This window comes from Lutra lutra, chromosome 13, assembly GCF_902655055.1.
Source record: "Lutra lutra chromosome 13, mLutLut1.2, whole genome shotgun sequence".
Taxonomy (NCBI): domain Eukaryota; kingdom Metazoa; phylum Chordata; class Mammalia; order Carnivora; family Mustelidae; genus Lutra; species Lutra lutra.
In genome coordinates, this window is record NC_062290.1 from 61,015,123 (window position 1) to 61,033,145 (window position 18,023).

The following is an 18,023-nucleotide window of genomic DNA, read 5'->3' on the forward strand; positions in this document are numbered from 1 at the left end:
TGTGATCTCTCTCTCTCTCTGTCAAATAAATACATAGAATCTTTAAAAAAAAAAAATACCGTGCTTTGAGTCCACGTTCTAAGGTCGTGCTTTGGCCTTTCTGCAGTGGTAACTGCCGTAATGCCACACAGCCCCTTCTGCGCCAGCGAGCTGCGGCGTATCAGAGAGGCGGGCAGAGGAGAGAACTGTGGCCCCTACCGCCTCTCCCAGCGGAGGGGCGGGGCGAAGAGTGGGCGGAGATGGTACGCCTCTGTGCTCTGGGGAAGAGGGAAAAGGGCGGTGTCGGGTGGGGCGGGGCCACGCCGTCTCCGCACAAGGAAGGCGGGGCTGATGGGGCCACGCCTCTTCCGCCTCCCTCTTCTGCCACAGCGCGTGGAAGGCTGGCGGCCCCGGCCGGGTCTGTCTAAACTCTCCGCGTCGGGACTGGCGAGATGGCGGCTGAGGTGTTGCCGAGTGCGAGGTGGCTGTACTGTGGGGAGCCCGACGAGAGCCAGAGAGCAGTACTGGGTAAAGACTGCAGAGTTCCCCAGAACTCCCTCTCTTTCGGTCTGGATGCCTCTACAGGCCTCCTGCCCCTGTCGTGCCCCTTTCCCAGCTGCGCCAAGACCCCCTCCAGTCTCCTCCACTCCTTGGGACTTGGCCAGGGCTCCTTTGTCATCCCACCAGCTTTCTGTCTCCACCTCCCAGCTAGATGAGGACATCCCAGACACCCTCCTCCCCAGGGCTGTACCAGTCATCCCGTCACTCGCTCACACCTGCCCAGCTTCCTTCTCCACCAGGGAGAGATTTCCCCGTCTCTCTAGATCTGGGGTAGGCCTCCGCTCCATTCCCCTAGTTATTTCCTTCCGTCGCAGCCCTTTGGCAGCACTGGCCTCACCTCCCCATCACGTCTTCCCAGCTGAACCAGGACCTCCTTCAGATCCCGTTTAGTTCAGGACCTGGACTTCCTTACCATTCCCATTCCTTCAGTTACTCCCTCCCAATAAACAGCCCAGCTCTTCCCCACCATATACTATGGGTCCATCTACTCTCTTCTCATTCTTGGGCTGCAATCTTACAGTCCAGTTCTCCAATGGGAAGTTGCAGAATCCAGGCAACATGCGTTTTACTTTGTACAAGAGCAGTGACTCCACAAACCCCAGGAAGAAGAGTCAGCGCATCCTGGTAAGTGCTGCAGTAGCCGGCTGTCTCCCCTGGGCTAGTCTTGGCCCAGAGGGCCCTGGGTGTGGATGGATGCAAGAGGGAGGAAGAGGAGGGGAGGGATAGCAGATGAGCCTTTGAAGAACTCCTGTGAGTCCCCAGCGGGTTGGGGTATGGGACAGGCTCCATTCAGCTACGTACTTTTGGTGAAGTGGTGCCCTTCCCTTGGTTTGTTCGTTCAGCAAGCTTTTATTGAGCCCCCACTGTGGCCCGGTGCTGTAAGGTGCAAGGGGAACCGCTGAATCGCACCTGGCCGCACTCCGGGGGAGCTCCTACTCTAGAGCAGGGTTTCTCAGCCTCAGCACTATTGTCCTTCTGACCGAGGTAATTCTCTGTTGTGGGCCAGACGGATGCCTCACAGGATGTTCAGCATCTCTTCTTTGTGACACCTAGAATGTCACACGTTCCCAGATGCCCCCCAAGGGGATTTGCTGGGTTCAAAATGGCTGCTTTAGAGAGGTGAGAACTGGTTTTAAGCTCAGCAACTCATACAGGCAGACAAGCCAAGAGCTGAGGGAGGGAAAGTGAGCTTGGAGAAGTCTCCGCTTTCCAGAAGGCCTTCCTGGGGGAGGGCGCGGCAGAGCTGAGCTCTGGAGGATGGAGGACGGTTTGACAGCTGAGGTTTCGCAGTCCAAGTGAAGAGAGTAGCAAGGATAAACACAGGGAAGCAGGAAAGCTTGGCTGTGATTGAGGTGTGAGTCACCAGCGTAGTGCTGGTGTGTGGTGCAGCCAGTGTGGATGGAGGCAGTCATGGGAGAGATGGGCGAAGAAGTTCAGGAAGGGCTTGGACTTTGGGTCCAGGAGGTAGTTGACAGAACCGTTTTATTGCATACCTCTAAGTGCTGGGAGCTGAGGACCTCTCTCCTAAGGCCTGAGGTGCAGCTCCCCCAAGAACTTTTAAGACCAGCTAGAAACCAGCATTATCTGGGGCTTCCCTTTCAAAAGTCCTCTTGCCTTTCTCCCAGAGATGTCCCAGATTCACTTGGATAGTGGGGCTGGATCATCTCCCAGAGGCTCTCTAGTTCTATTCCACTTCGGTTATGGATTCTAAAGCTTTTGCAAATGTGGGAAGAGGGGACAAGATGCGTAATACGTTTCAACATTGGTTCTAGTGGTGCTTTTTCCCTTTTCATTTTAGGCTGCTGAAACAGACCGACTGTCCTATGTAGGAAACAATTTTGGGACTGGAGCTCTCAAGTGCAACACTCTGTGCAGGTAGGGGAAGGGATGGGAGAAGGGGAGGAGAGTGATGGTGAGCCTGGCACTGCTGGTTTTAGTCTTTTTTTTTTTTTTTTTAAGATTTTATTTATTTATTTGACAGACAGAGATCACAAGTAGGCAGAGAGGCAGGCAGAGAGAGAGGGGGAAGCAGGCTCCTTGCTGAGCAGAGAGCCCGATATGGGACTCGATCCCAGGACCCTGAGATCATGACCTGAGCCAAAGGCAGAGGCTTAACCCACTGAGCCACCCAGGCGCCCCCTGGTTTTGGTCTTTATTTTAGGGGCAGTGGGGGAAATCTGGAGAGGTTTACCATGTCCCTGTGTTCCCAGAACCAGGGGCCTTCACACCAGCATGCGGACATGCCTGAAAAGAAAAAAATGAGTTACTTTTGTAGGATTTCCTAAAACCTCATTTATTTGTAGTTTTCTTTAAGATAATTTTTTAGGGGGCACCTGGGTGGGTCAGTGGGTTGGGCCTCTGCCTTTGGCTTGGGTCATGATCTCAGGGTCCTGGGATCGAGCCCCACATCGGGCTCTCTGCTCAGCAGGGAGCCTGCTTCCCCCTTCTCTCTGCTTGCACCTCTGCCTACTTGATCTCTCTGTCAAATAAAAAAATCTTTAAAAAAAAAAAAAAGATAATTTTTTAGGGGTGCCTGCCTGGCTCAGTCAGTGGAGCATGCAACTCTTGATCTCAGGGCTGTGAGTTTGAGTCCCACATTGGGAGCAGAGATTTTTTTTTTTTTTAAGATTTTATTTATTTATTTGACAGACAGAAATCACAAATAGGCAGAGAGACAGGCAGAGAGAGAGAGACGAGGATACAGGCTCCCTGCTGAGCAGAGAGCCCGACACGGGGCTCGATCCCAGTACCCTGGGATCATGACCCGAGCTGAAGGCAGAGGCTTTAACCCACCGAGCCACCCAGGCACCCCGGGAGCAGAGATTACTTAAAAAAAATTCTGAATAATAAACATTTTAATTGAGATATAATATAACATGACATTAGTTTCAGGTGTACAACATAACCATTAGTTATTCGTATATGTTGCAAAATGGTCATCACAATAAGCAGTTATCCATTACCACACAGAGACTATTTTTTCTTATGATGAGAACTTTTAAGATTTATTCTCTTAGCAAGTTTCACATTTGTAATATTGTTAACTTTCACATATATAATATTGTTCATTTGTATATAATAAACATATATGATATACTATTGTTAAATACAGAATTGTTAATTACATCCCCTTATTTATTTTGTAACTGAAAGTACCTTTTGATCACCTTCATTACGTTGCAATATTCTTTATAACTGTTTGGTTCCCAAAAGGCGGCCTAATTAATAGGCCAAAGCTTGCCATAAGTTTCTGCTGGAACTGGGCGCCTGGGTGGCTCAGTGGGTTAAGCCGCTGCCTTCGGCTCAGGTCATGATCTCGGGGTCCTGGGATCGAGTCCCGCATCGGGCTCTCTGCTCAGCAAGAAGCCTGCTTCCCTCTCTCTCTCTCTCTGCCTGCCTCTCCGTCTACTTGTGATCTCTCTCTGTCAAATAAATAAATAAAAAAAATCTTTAAAAAAAAAAAAAAAGTTTCTGCTGGAACTAACAAGAAAAGGATCTGATAGTGTCAAAGGCTCCAGGGTTTCCATACAGCTCTGCCACTGATCACCTGCTTTGAACAACTCTGCCTTCTCTAAGCCCCAGGCTCCCCATCGGTGCAGTGATGATTGTCCACCCAAGCAGCCTGTGACTGTCAGGCACTGGTGTAACGCAGACAGTGTCCCTCTGATAGTACCCAGCAGTGAACCACAAAACAGGCCCTTTCAAAGCCCCCAAGGAACCACCCTGATAGAAGTCAGATTAATTTGTATATACTTAAAACCGTTTTTTTGTTGTTGTTGTTGTTTTTTTAAAGATTTTATTTATTTGACAGAGAGAGATCACAAGTGGGCAGAGAGGCAAGCAGAGAGAGAGAGAAGAGGAAGCAGGCTCCCTGCAGAGCAAAGAGCCCTATGTGGGACTCGATCCCAGGACCCTGAGATCATGACCTGAGCTGAAGGCAGAGGCTTAGCCCACTGAGCCACCCAGGTGCCCCAACTTAAAACCGTTTTAACACCACATCATGCCTTTCCGAAGATTCTCTAGTTCAGACTGGTCTCCCCATAATTCCCAGTTTTACTTGTCTTTGCCTCCATAAAATTTATGTGTGCAATAAATGCTAGTGTAATTCTAGATTCTTATATCTAGAAACCCCAAAGCGTTTCTCACTACGGCAGTGAGCCCAAGTGTAATTGACTACCAGAATCACCTGGGGAGCTTTTTTTTTTTCCCCCTCTTTTTCCTTCCAGAACCACCTCGTGAGCTCCCTCATTCATTCTCTCCTTTCCCTCTCATGCTAAGAATTGCTGCTATAGGGAAGTACTTTCCTCAGCAGCAAGTGGTGTGTTCCTCAAGTGTATTGATAGGGGCAGAAGGACCAGTGAGAACTTTTAAATAAGAAAAAGGAAGTTGGGGGCGCCTGGGTGGCTCAGTGGGTTAAGCCGCTGCCTTCGGCTCAGGTCATGATCTCAGGGTCCTGGGATCGAGTCCCACATCGGGCTCTCTGCTCAGCAAGAAGCCTGCTTCCCTCTCTCTCTCTCTGCCTGCCTCTCCGTCTACTTGAGATCTCTCTCTGTCAAATAAATAAATAAAAAATCTTTAAAAAAAAAAAAAAGTCTGTATTTAAAAAAAAAAAAAAGAAAAAAAAAGAAAAAGGAAGTTGTATAAACAATATGTTTGAATAACTGATTGTCATTGGTATTATTCCTTCTTTATTCAGGCATTTTGTGGGAATTCTGAACAAGACTTCTGGCCAGATGGAGGTATATGATGCTGAGTTGTTCAACATGCAGCCACTGTTTTCAGGTAGGGCCTAGTCATGAAGGCTCACAAAAACACTGCATGTTTTAGGTTTGTTAGATGAGTTAGTTTTTGATTTGTAAAACATATTTTGTAGTTATTTTTTAAAGGGCGCCTTCCTGGCTTACTATGCTCCAGGCACAAGTTAGGGGTTGGAGATGTCGCAAAACAGTCACAGGTCCTGTCCGTACAGCGTTTACAGATTTGAGATCAGAAAATAGTCTTCTGGACGCAGTCTCATTCTTGATCTCCTAAAGCACTTATCTCGTGACTGCTGTGATGCAGTGACCCCTTACACTTGGCTTTCTATGATGTGTGCATCTGCTTACCTCTTCAATGATGTTTTAGTCACTTTTGTATCTCCCTAGCTGCTCAATACATATTTCAGTGAATCAAAAGAAAAAAAAAAAGTTTTAGTTAAAGCTGCTTGAACAGGTAAGCCTGACGATTCACAGACCTGTACCCCTGAGGCTAATAATACATTATATGTTAATTTAAAAAAAAAGCTACTTGAACAGTGATCAGAGCAGAATATTGGAGGGCATGTCTGATATTTTTTTCATTCAAAGGCCTTTCTTAACTCTTTGCTGTTCTAGTTGGAGTAGAGGTCTTAGGGTCTCTAGCAGGTGATGGAAGTTACTTACAAGTTGGACAGTAATTTTCATGTTGATAAATCTCTACACTTTCTGTTCAGGAGAGAATCCATTTTTTCCCTAATCCAGTGGGAGAGCTTGTACTGCTTCTCTGCTTTGGCATCTTAGAATGCTCTGGTAGAGTGGAATCTTCCAGAATGATAGGTCAGAGGGTCAGACCCAGGGGACTCCTGTTCCCTAAATCTTAAATACTGAGAACCACAGTGGGGCGGGAGGTATAGATGAGGAAGGATTGTTAACAGTCATTGGTAGATCTGCTTAATACCTTCCGAGGTAGTAATTCAGCTTTATTCCCTCAGCACAATGGTGTCAGTCCTTTTAAGAATCTGAAGGACCTGGACCTACTTCCTGGAAACTTACATAATATTCAAGAATATATATGAGATTTTGCATATGATTGTAAAGGGCTCTTGAGTCCTGAAATCCGTCTGTGACTTTCCTAGGGGTCCAGAGTCTATAGGTTAAGAATTCCTTGCTTTTTGAATACAGCTACATTTAAATTATTCTCCAAATCCTTTTCTGACTTCTAAGGAGGCAAAGGAAATTATTCTTTAATCTGTTGATCAAACAAATTTTTGTTTTTACATGTAAAAAAATTGTAAGTAATGGTTTATTTTAGCCAGCATAAATATATACACATACGTTCACACATGCAACATTTATAGATTCCTTACTTATGTGCTAGGCACTGTTCTAAGCACTTTCAATGCATGTCATCATTTACTTCATGTAATAACTCTCTGGTGGTTTTATTGATGACGAAACTGGCACAGAGTTTGAAGGGGACATATTGCTGATATATATGTATGTTATAATACAAAGTAACTTATAATATAATTATATCTTAATACAAATAGTATAATTATATATTAGTACTAATATAATTATGCAACTGGTAATTATACATTACTAATATTAATATAATGTATATTATAATTACATTATGTTAAGTTATAATTATATTATATATATATTTCATATATATGGACTGGGAATGCAGTTCAGACAAGGTCACTCTAGAGCTTATGCTCCTGTCCACTACTGTGTCCTGCCCCTATATGAGTAGTTTATGGGAGATCAGAGAGAGCTTCATGTAAGTAACACATACCTCACATTTATGTCTGCCTTTAGGTCTTTTGTAAGGAAGTCAAAACTATTTATTGGAGATAGCCGAGGACTTGATTTCTAATCCTGTCTAGGCCACTGCCTGATGAACTGACCTGGGATACATCATTTCATTGGGAGGCTTTTTCCTTATTTGTAAAACGAAGAGGTTGGATTAAATGACCTTTCATTTGACTCCTTAAGTTATTCTCCATATCCTCTAACTGTATACTAAAGACACAGACTAAATGTTCACAGAATCCGTCATGTTAAACTCTGGGAAGTCCTACAGTAAAGAAATCTGTTTTTCTTAGATTAACCCTGAAATAAATATTAATCACTGTTACAATCTGTGTGTCTTACAGCTTGTTTTTATCCCCCTCTCTGTTTTTGCTTGGTTTGTGTTTTGACAGATGAATCAGTTGAGAGTGAATTGACACAAGAGAGTCAGACCAAAAGTTTTAGAGAAAAGGTAAGTGTGACAGAACTGAGACATGGGAGCTGAAGCACGTTCCTTCTAGGACCGCGTTTCTCCGTGCAAAATGAGCTGGCTGAGCAGAGGGCTTTTCCCAGCTCACTGGGTCTGTGGTTCCCCAGACGGTCTACCTGTGGAGACCTCTCAGCCTCATGGAGCGCTGTCCTTCCGTCTGGGGCAGCTAGACACAGCTCCGTGCCGTGTTCGGTACTGGGTCGCTGGGCTGACATAGGTGAACACTTGATTTTGGATTTAATGCAAGTTGCAGAAAATCCTGGCTGTAGCCTGGAAGCTCTCACATTAAAACAAAGTAAACTTCAGGATTTTCGGCGTGGGTGATCTCACCCCAGATGGCAAGTCAGTTAAGGCTTCAGCGCTGCCTGGAGTGCTTGTTGAGAAGGACGTGAGACTGTCCTCAGGCTCAGTGGGAGAGAGTGAGTGATAAGCAACATCTGCTGTGAGTGTAGGGCTAGAAGACGGTAGGCTGTGCGTGGAATTTACCAATCCTCAGTCTAGTCCGGGCTTTCGCCGAGCAAAAGGACACCTTTGATTTGTAAATAGCCCATGACAGTTTACAAAGCGAGTACCGTTAATACAAGCCTTTGTGATAGAAAGGTATGAGTCCCCCCCAGTTCACAGATGAGGGAGTCCTGGCTCAGAAAGGTGGAGAGTTTCCCCACAGTCACACAGCTAGGAGTAGTAGTGCCCGGCCTGTCCCCAGACAAACCAGATTTGTCGCTGCACAGATGGATTCTTGCATCGAAGCCTTTGGAACCACCAAACAGAAGCGGGCTTTGAACTCCAGAAGAATGAACAAAGTTGGCAGTGAATCTCTCAACTGTGCAGTCGCTAAAGCTGCGGAGAATATTATTGATGCAAAGGGTGTGACCGGTAAGCAGCTGGGATTCGGGATAAGAGTCTGCTCACAGAGGCTTCTTCCTCTTCTCTTGAGATCTTTTACCTGCCCCACAGATGGAAATAAGGGGCATCAGGGCTGGATTCCTTCCTGCCTCTCCCTGCACGCCTCCTTGGGGAACAGACTCTGGATATAGTAAGACACGTCTGCCTGCAGGGAGGTCACAGTCAGGTAGAGGAGACCAGTGCAGGGACAGGTGTGTGCGCACTGTGTCTTGGGCGCCAGGGTTCCAGTTGGCGGGGTGCAGAGGGAGAAGACCTCGGTCTCGGGGAGGTCACAGGGAGGTTTGGGGCAAGAAAACTGATGTGAGGATGATGAACTGAGACAGTGCTTCCCTATGGGATCAGCGGATCTTTTTCTGTTCCTAAACTCATGAGCAGCTTGAGCATTTAATTATGTTATTTAAAAATGTATTTATTGCTCAGATGCATTATAAGAACATAAGAGAAAGTTTACATAAGAGCAGTTTTTCTATTAAAATGGGATTTTAGGGGCGCCTGGGTGCTCAGTGGTTAGGCCTCTGCCTTCGGCTCAGGTCATGATCTCTGGTCCTGGGATCAAGCCCCGAATCGGACTCTCTGCTCAGCAGGGAGCCTACTTCCCCCTCTCTCTCTGCCTGCCTGCTTCTCTGCCTACTTGAGATCTCTCTCTGTCAAATAAATAAATAAAATCTTTAAAAAAAATAAGTAAAGTAAAACAGGACTTTAGGGGTGCCTGGGTGGCTCATTTGGTTAAGTGGATGACTCTTGATCTCAGCTCAGGTCTTGATCTCAGGGTTGTGAGTTCAAGCCCTGTGTTAGGCTCCATGCTGGGCGAGGAGCCTACCTAAAAATAAATAATAAAATAAAATAAAATAGAATAGAATTTTAGTAGTTTTTAGACAATCTTTTTAAACCCTGAGATTATATAAATATTTCCCTATGTTTTCTTTCAGTATTTTCACAATTTTACTTTTAACATTTAAATCTTAATGATTTTTTTGGCATATGGTACAGACCTAATTTTATATTTTCCAAAGGATTAGCCAGCTGTCCCCAGCTCCATCCTTTTTTTGTAGATGATTTAAAAAGTCATCCTTCTCACTTGAGTACATTCTGTCTGTTCTGTTCAGTTGTCCTTTCTGTTCCTAGGGCAGCACCAGGCTCTGGATTTCAGTAGCCTCATCTTCCAGCTTGTTTTCTGATGGGACAAATTCCTCCATCCATTCTTATTTTTGACAAACATTGGTTAGAGTAGCATGCCTTTTTTTCCCAGGTGATCTTAAGAATTACTTTGTCAAATTGCCTCAAAATTCCATTGAGAATAAAATGGAGAGAATCAACATCTTCTTTGAAATATTATATTTTCTTATCTGGAACATAGAAGTATGTGTCTCCATTTATTTGAAAGCATAAATAAACTTTTGAATTTTTTTGTTCAGTTGACTCTCAGCTGTCAAAGGACATTTAAAAAGAAAAGAATAAGGGGCGCCTGGGTGGCTCAGTTGGTTGAGCATCAGACTCATGATTTAGGCCCAGGTCATGACCCCAGGATCCTTGTATCGAGCCCCACATGGGTCCCTGCTCGGTGGGGAGTCTGCTTCTCCCTCTCCCTCTGCCCTTCCCCCTACCTGTGCTCTGTCTCCTAAATAAGTAAAATAAAATAAAATAAAAACAGGGGCACCTGGGTGGCTTAGTCATTCATTGGGCATCTGCCGTCAGCTTGGGTCATGATCCCAGAGTCCTGGGATTGAGCCCCGCATCCGTCTCCCTGCTCTGTGGGAAGCCTGCTTTACCCTCTCCCACTCTCCCTGCTTCTGTTCCCTCTCTCACTGTTGTCTATGTCAAATAAATAGATAAAATCTTAAAAAAAAAAAACAAACCCGTGGGGTGCCTGAGTGGCTCACTGGGTTAAGCCTCTGCCTTCGTCTCAGGTCATGATCTCAGGGTCCTGGGATCAAGCCCCACATCGGGCTCTCTGCTCAGCAGGGAGGCTGCTTCTCCCTCTCTCTGCCTTGCCTCTCTGTCTACTTGTGATCTCTCTCTCTGTCAAATAAATGAATAAAATCTTTAAAAAAAACACACCTTAAAAAAAGAATTCACTCATTTCCCATCATTTTACCAGATGAACTGTTAGAATGTTCCTGTATTCCTCTCTGTCTGTGTTTATATGCTTGCTTAATTCTTTTTTTAATACAATTGTTTTTTTTCTTTCTTAATTTTTTTTTATTTATTTGACAGAGAGAGACAACAGTGAGAGAGGGAACATAAGCAGGGGGAGTGGGAGAGGGCGAAGCAGGCTTCCTGCCGAGCAGGGAGCCCAGTATGGGGCTTGATCCCAGGCCCTTGGGACCATGACCAGAGCCAAAGGGGCACTCAATGACTGAGCCACACAGGTGCCCCTACAATTTTTTTTTTTTTAACAATTTCATTAATTTATTAGAGAGGGACAGCACAAGCAGGGGAAGCAGCAGGCAGAAAGAATCAGGCTTCCTGCTGAACAGGGAGCCCAATACGGGACCCAATCCTAGGACCCTGGGATCATGACCCAGGTTGAAGTCAGATGCTTCACTGACTGAGCCACCCAGGCGCCCTATCTTACTTAATCCTTACGTGGTTTTTCTTATAGAGTCGTTCACAGTTTTATATTCTTATTTTTCGTTTTTACTCACAATTTGTGGAGTTTTCTGGACGTTAAGCCGTGAATGGCTCTCTTCCTCACTTTTAGCTTCTCTTATATTGTAAATATTTATTAGCTCACCTGTCCCTCCCAGCTTCTGTGCGGGCTGCTTGAGGGGAGCCGTGCTGCATGTGCCTTCTCCAGGGCCTGGTTAGGTTTGTGTTATGAGTGGACGTCAGCCTGGTCAAGCCGCATTGGCAGAAGCATCCTGATTAGGAGTTTCTGGGCCAATTAATCTTGAGTACACAAGTTACAGAGTACTGGGGAGCCTGAACCCAAACAGCATGATACCAGCACCATCTCTTCCTTTATTGAAAAGCTCTGGTCAATGACGCCATCCATGACGACCTGCAGGATGACTCCTTCTACCTTCCTCCCTGCCATGCTGATGCCACCAAGCCTGAAGACGTGTACAAGTTTGAAGACCGTATCCTTGTTGCAGTAGAAATGCTGCTTTATTTCCCAAGTTGAGAGGCGCACACGTGAGTGGGCAGACAGGCTCTCTAAGGATGTTCCTGGTCCCATCACGCTCACAGAAGTACTCGCCCTGGAGCCATTGCTGGGAAGTCAGCTAGGCTTCCTCACCAGCTGTGGGACCGGCCCTCAGCCTCTGGGAGTCCAGCCCATTCCTCAGCAAAGTGCCAGATACCCTCAAGCTCAGCCTTGGGGGGGCCACTCTCTGTGGGTAGTCAAAATAAGACTTTCACGTCAGCCCTAAGTCTGGGGCAGATGATCTGTAAAAGGTAGAGCATAGAATTTTCCTACTGGTCGGTCTAGTCAGAGGGAAAATAACTGCAGTGGCTTTGTAATCAGCTGAGGAGGCAGAAAAGCCCCAGCAGGGAATGGACTCTGGGCCAGGAGTCTGGAGAACTGATTCCCTGTGCTCAGCCCCCTAATACTGTGTGGTCTTCCCCGATCTGGGCCTCAGCTTTACCATCTCTAACATGGGGCCACTCTGAGGTGAGCAAGCTCGTTGGATGTTTCCATTTTGGTCAGATTATGTTCTTGACTTGTCACTAGTTCTGTCCACCGCGGAGTATGAAGCTCTTCAGAGCCCCTCCGAAGCTTTCAGGAATGTCTCCTCAGAGGAAATACTGAAGATGATTGAAGAGAACAGGTAACCTCCTCCCCCGCCCTGGGGTAGATGGAGTGTCTGAGGCAGTGATGTCAGAACTCGACAGTAGTCAGACATGAAGCGGACCTTTAGGGATGTCCGTTGGTAGGGGTGTATGTCTTTTCAACATTTGAACATGAATGAGCCAGTGTTTTCTTGAAAATGTTTCGGGCCTCTGTCCCAAGGCTGTGGGTGGCATTCAGGGGGGAGAGAGGTAGCCTCTGAGTGCATGGCGCCTTTGGCTGAGCAGAGGGTGGTGAGGCCTTGCAGTGTGGGGCTTGGAGCCGGAGCTGGCCTGGTGTCCCCAGTGTTATGCTGACGGTGATTGTCCCTGGCAGGGCCCAGGTGCCAACCTGTGACTAGGTGCTAGTGGACACTTCATACATAAAGTCACTTTATACACAATATACATAAAGTCAAATTTATGGGGGCACCCTGGTGGCTCAGTTGGCTAAGGGTCTGACTCTTGATTTCAGCTTAGGTCACGATCTCAGGGTCACGAGATCAAGCCCCCGTTTCCAACCCTGCACTTACCAGGGAGTCTGCTTCTTTCCCTCTCTCTCCCTCTGCCCCTCCCCTGATTGTGCACGTGCTCGCACTCTAAATGAAATAAATAAATATTTTTAAAAAGTTAACTAATTTAAATAGTGTGTATTTTAAGATACTCCCCTGTCTCCTTTGGCCCTTGGAGCAGCTTTTCTTTTACACGGACAATGGAATTTTCTTACTTTTTGAGTTCTTTTAATAATTTCATCTTGAGAAAATGAAAAATTGTCAACCCTGGGTTGGTTCCCAAGTTTTCGAGAGTGCTTTTTTTGGTTTTTGTTCCAAAGATACATGTGCAGAAAAGCTTATTCCTGGTTCTTGGTTGTCTTCGTGTAACTGTGGCTGCACAGCAGGTGCAGGAATGAGCTCTGGGCTGAGCGTCTGGAGAACAGAGTCCCTGAGCTCTGCGAGAGGTACTGCGTGGTCTTCCCTCTCAGACCCTCAGTTTTCTTATCTGTGAAATGAGGCTGCTGTAAGATGACCTTGAAGAGCCTTCTCACCTCTGAGTTCAGGATCCTCCTGGTGGTGGAACAGTACATTAAAATAACGGTTAACACTGAAGGAGCTCTTACATATGCCAAGTACTGTTCTAAACGCTCTTCTTGCATTGTCTCATTCAATGCACCAAAAAATCCTAGAAGGAGGCTACTATCTTTATCCTAAATTTTTAGGCAGAGATGGTGTACAGAGATGTATAGAATATAGAAACTTGCCTAAGCCACTAAAAGTGGGGGTTCAAACCCGGGCAGTCTAACTCAAGAGCCTGAGCCCCTGAGCACAACATCAGGATGGGGCGGACTGTCTGGCAGTCGACTGTGTTGGCAGACTGTGCCAAGTCCGTCTGCTGCCTACGAATAAAGTTTTATTGGAACACAGCCATGGCCATTCATTTGTGTATGATTAATGGCTGCTCTTGCACTACAGGGGCAGCTCTGAGTAGATGTAGCCAGAGACCACAGGGCCCACAGAGGCTGGAATATTTATTGTCTAGCCCTTTAGTGCCCTAGCCCTGTGCTCGCAGTGTTACAAGGAGCATTAGCAGGATGGCCCTTTCTCGACTGTTGTGTATCAGCTGTGGCAGATGCCTGCTGTTTTCATTGTGAGAGCGGGAGTGGCTCCTGACAGCTGGTCTTAAATGCATTCCTCCTTTGCCCACCCCCCCACCCCGCCCTTCTTTTAGCCACTGCTCCTTTGTCATAGAAGCGTTGAAGTCTTTGCCATCAGATGAGGAGAGCCGAGACCGCCAGGCCCGATGCATATGGTTTCTGGACACGCTCATCAAATTTCGAGCACAGAAAGTGATTAAGCGGAAAAGTAAGTAGACATTTTATTCTGGTTATTTCCAGCCTGTTACTTGTGTAACCGGCTCTGATGAGAGAAGAAAAGCCTGTGCTTGTGCAGATCTTTTAGTTCTGTATACGGGTTCCTGTGGGCGCCACCAGCATGCCAAGACAATTGGCCCGGCTCTTTCCTCATCTGAAAGTGGGGACAGGCTGGGTTGTACGATTGTTCAGAGCTAACATTGACTGCTCTTTCTTCTGCATTGGGCAAAGTATAGTATCCAGTCAAATCAAATGAAAATTTGAAGAGACGGTGGGACAAAGGTCAATCCTGTGGGGAGAAAAATCGGCTTTGCTCACATGAAGGCTGGTGGCAGGGCTGTGTTGTGTCAGCTAATTTCCGACTGAGAGAGAAGAGAGTCCATTTCCCCTGGTCACCCGTGTCACCTTCAGTAAGCGCTACGGCAGGTGTGTGGGGGGGTGCCCCACACTCCTATCTCCCCGGAGTTGGAAACCCACCTGTGGTTTCAGGCCCAAGCTGGTGCCGTCTCGTTCCAGTGCTGGAGCCCCCAAGAGGCTGTATGTTGTCGTACTTGGTTGTTGCTCATTTGCACGTTCCAGTCGCCCTTCTTTCCCTCTCCCTGGGCTTTTGCCACAGTCTGTGTTGCATCTTATGAATTCTGTGACATCAGGCCTCATCGGAGTCTGTTCCTCCTCCTCACCGCTGCCCCGTCACAGATGTCTCTCAGGCGCAGGCAGCCTGCAGGCTGAAGTACCCTGAGCACGTTTGCATTGGCAGGTGGCTATCCTGGTTCATAGGCCCCTGCTTCTCTTCCCACGCGGTTCTGTTCCTTGTGGTGGTGCCGCTGTTGGCCTCTTGTCCCAGCTCACGGAGGAGGTGTGGTACGAGGGTTTGGAAACAAAACGCACAAACTCACCTTTGTGTTACAGGTGCCCTGGGACCTGGAGTCCCCCACATCATCAACAGCAAACTGCTGAAGCACTTCACCTGCTTGACCTACAACAATGGCAGGTCAGGGCTTGATTTCCGGGGCTTGACTTCCGGGGCTTCTGCCTGTGGAAGAGAAAGCAGGCGGAAAGGGTTGGGCAGGGGCACTAGAGCATGGATTGGCTTCCATGTCCGCAGACACTGCTGAGGAGAGCACTCATGGCCATTTGCAGGGGCCTGGGGTCAAGATAGTTGAGGAAACCCTACATATTACATGCTCTGTGCCCCTTGGAGAAGTTCCCATTAGCAGCTCTAGGAAGTCCTGCCATGGAGACTTCTTTCAAGGAATCCTTCCTCATACCCCACAGAACCGGTGTTTCATGGGAAGGCAGTGGAGCAGAAAAGCATAGGCCAGTGTGATGAGTTTGGGGAAAGGACCCAGAGCAGCATATCTGGCCTTCTTTCCTGCCCTTGGCTCAGAATGTGTTTCCTGCTCTGAGGAAACATCAGCAACTGGGTTTGGGATGACTGTTTTCCCAGCAGCCCAGCTGATCAGTGAGGTCAGGCTCTGAGGGTCCTTATCATTGCGAGACTCTAACTCTGCCTGGGGAAAGTATACATGTGGCTTTCTTTGTCCCACCTGGAGGGGATGCTGGGGTTGCCTCACTGCTCCACTGTGTGTGACGGCGTGGGCACCATGACAGGACCTAGAATGGTGCTCAACTTTCTTTTCTTCTCCCCAAGATGGGAAGACATTGTGTGTGTATGAGAACAGGTTTGGATGTTTTTATTTTGCTCTCAGAATAATCATCTTACGCACTGTCTCTCCTTTACTGCCACTGCCTTTGCAGCCTGCGGAACTTGATTTCAGATTCTATGAAGGCAAAGATCACTGCATACGTCATCATACTTGCCTTGCACATAAGCAACTTCCAGATTGACCTGACAGTGTTACAGAGAGACTTGAAGCTCAGTGAGAGAAGGTGAGCAGCACGGAATTACAAGCTCCCTGTGGGGGCTTGATGTATTTCTAGTACTACCGGAAAGCAGGATGTGCCATCGAGGGAACTGGGGATGTGTAGTATGGACAGGATTTGGGACCGGGGGACAGTTGTCAGTGCCCGAGTGAGTAAACAGATGAGCAACCAGACATTTTGGAGTAAGCCTTGTCTTGTGAGGTGTAGTATTAAGTCTGTGATGATCTCAGTGATTTCCCTACAAAACAACGGTAGAACCCTTAGTTAGAGAAGTCAGTGACTTTCCCAGGCTCACACAGCCCAGAAGGGGAATAGTTGGCCTTCAGGCCTGAGGCTTCCCCTAGCATTCTGTCCCTGTATACACAAGCAGTCTCGGAATTACTGTCACTGGGGAGAGGAGGCCTGTATGGTCCAAGGGGTGGAGCCCAGTGCTGGGCGTTGTAAGAGAACCCAATCTCAGCTTAGCAAAAAGAACTTTCTCTGAGTCAGATGGAAGGGGCTGCCAGGCAAGGTGTGGAAAGCACAGTGGGGCTGCCATTTGCCAGGGATGTCACACAGCTTCTGTAACCCAGCAGCCCCGCTGAGCGGCAGGGACAGACTGGGAGGGTCCTGGGAGAGTTGGCAGAGTTGTGGTCTTGGGCCCTTTACAGCCCTGCCAGGAGGGATTCAGACTAAGTAGGGGGCCGAACTTCCAGGATCATGAACTGCGGGTATGTTGGCCTCTGTCGGTGGTTTCGGGGCATCCGGTGTCCAAGGCTGCCAGTGTTCCAGGAGAGCCTCTGAGAACTCCTCTGTCTGGACTCTTGTAGCAGTCCCTGGCGGGGTTCTCCTGAGGGCTGTCCATAGAAGGCATTCTCACAGGCAGTGAGTTTGAAAATAAAAGAGGAAGAAAGGTACTTGGAGCCTGTAAAAGCTCTACCAAAATTCTAGCAAATGCTCGGTCCTGGTTATCAGAAGTAAACAGAGTTTTAATGGTGTCAGGATAGCCTGGTTTTCCATCACTTATATGGATATTTTCTAATGACGAGACATTACATTGAAATGGTCTTTCTGATGACTCTGGATCTTGTTTCCTTCTCTGCTTTGCTCTGGGGGCCACGTTGGGGATTCTTCACGGCCAGGAGCGTGACGTGCTGCTCCCTCCTGTCAGGCCTCCCTGAACAGACCTGCTGAGGACGTTCTGCCCCATTTGTTCTGTGTTTGTTCCTTAGGATGATGGAGATCGCGAAAGCCATGAGACTGAAGATCTCTAAAAGAAGGGTGTCTCTGGAAGCTGGCAGGGAGGAGGATCACAAACTGGGCACCCTGTCCATCCCACTGCCTCCAGCCCAGGCCTCGGAACGCCAGTCCAAGCGGAGGAGAATCACCTAGAGGCTTGCTTTCTGCATGGAGCATTTTGGCCACACACAGCCACTACTTCTATTCATTTCCATTTTTATTTTTAAAATGAGAAGAAAAAGAAGCCTTGCCTTGGTGTGGGTATGAAGCCAGGAGGCAGCGTCTCAAGTTGTGCTGTGTACAGTGATGGCCCTGTTGGACTTGACCTCTCTTCTTTGGTGTGGCTGGATTGTGAATGGCAGCCGGTTCCCGTGGGAGGGTGGGGCCTGGGGAGGTCAGAGTGGGCAGATCGTACAGGCTGCACCCTGGGGCACATCTAATGGATAATGTTAATAAAGAGAAATGTGAAGGGCCCCTGGAGTGCATAGTGAGGAGGTTACAGCCCAGCTGGGCTGGGAGGAGGCCTTAGGCATCATTAGTAGCTAAGCATGGGCCGTCCCGCTGCGGGGCTGCCAAAGGGGCCCCGTGAGCTTGAGGCTGCCGTCAGAAGTGGAGCCAAATCAGAGGATGTGATCAGCGCCTTTGGTCGCTCTGCCTGGCTCAGGCCACACAGAGGGCAGGGGGCAGCTCTGAAAGCTCCTTCCTGAGAGAGATGAATCAGAGTGAAGGACGGAAAACACATTGTTCTAGCTCTCCTTCAAAGCGGGTTTAATGTGTGGACAGAAAGCTATAGGATTATGAAAGGCTGCACATGTGG

At 47.6% G+C, this 18,023-nt stretch overlaps 1 protein-coding gene across 1 annotated transcript; it reads left to right on the forward strand.

Moving 5' to 3' along the window:
* Window positions 1–323: 323 nt before the first annotated feature.
* Window positions 324–17,679, forward strand: POLR1E (RNA polymerase I subunit E). Its single transcript, XM_047699116.1, has 12 exons — window positions 324–507; window positions 1,061–1,164; window positions 2,339–2,415; window positions 5,237–5,322; window positions 7,487–7,545; window positions 8,295–8,439; window positions 11,442–11,549; window positions 12,143–12,239; window positions 13,963–14,096; window positions 15,014–15,095; window positions 15,863–15,994; window positions 17,200–17,679. The coding sequence occupies exons 1-12, from the start codon at window positions 432–434 to the stop codon at window positions 17,357–17,359; spliced, it is 1,260 nt and encodes a 419-aa protein (XP_047555072.1). The 5' UTR covers window positions 324–431; the 3' UTR covers window positions 17,360–17,679.
* The last annotated feature ends 344 nt before the right edge of the window (window positions 17,680–18,023 follow it).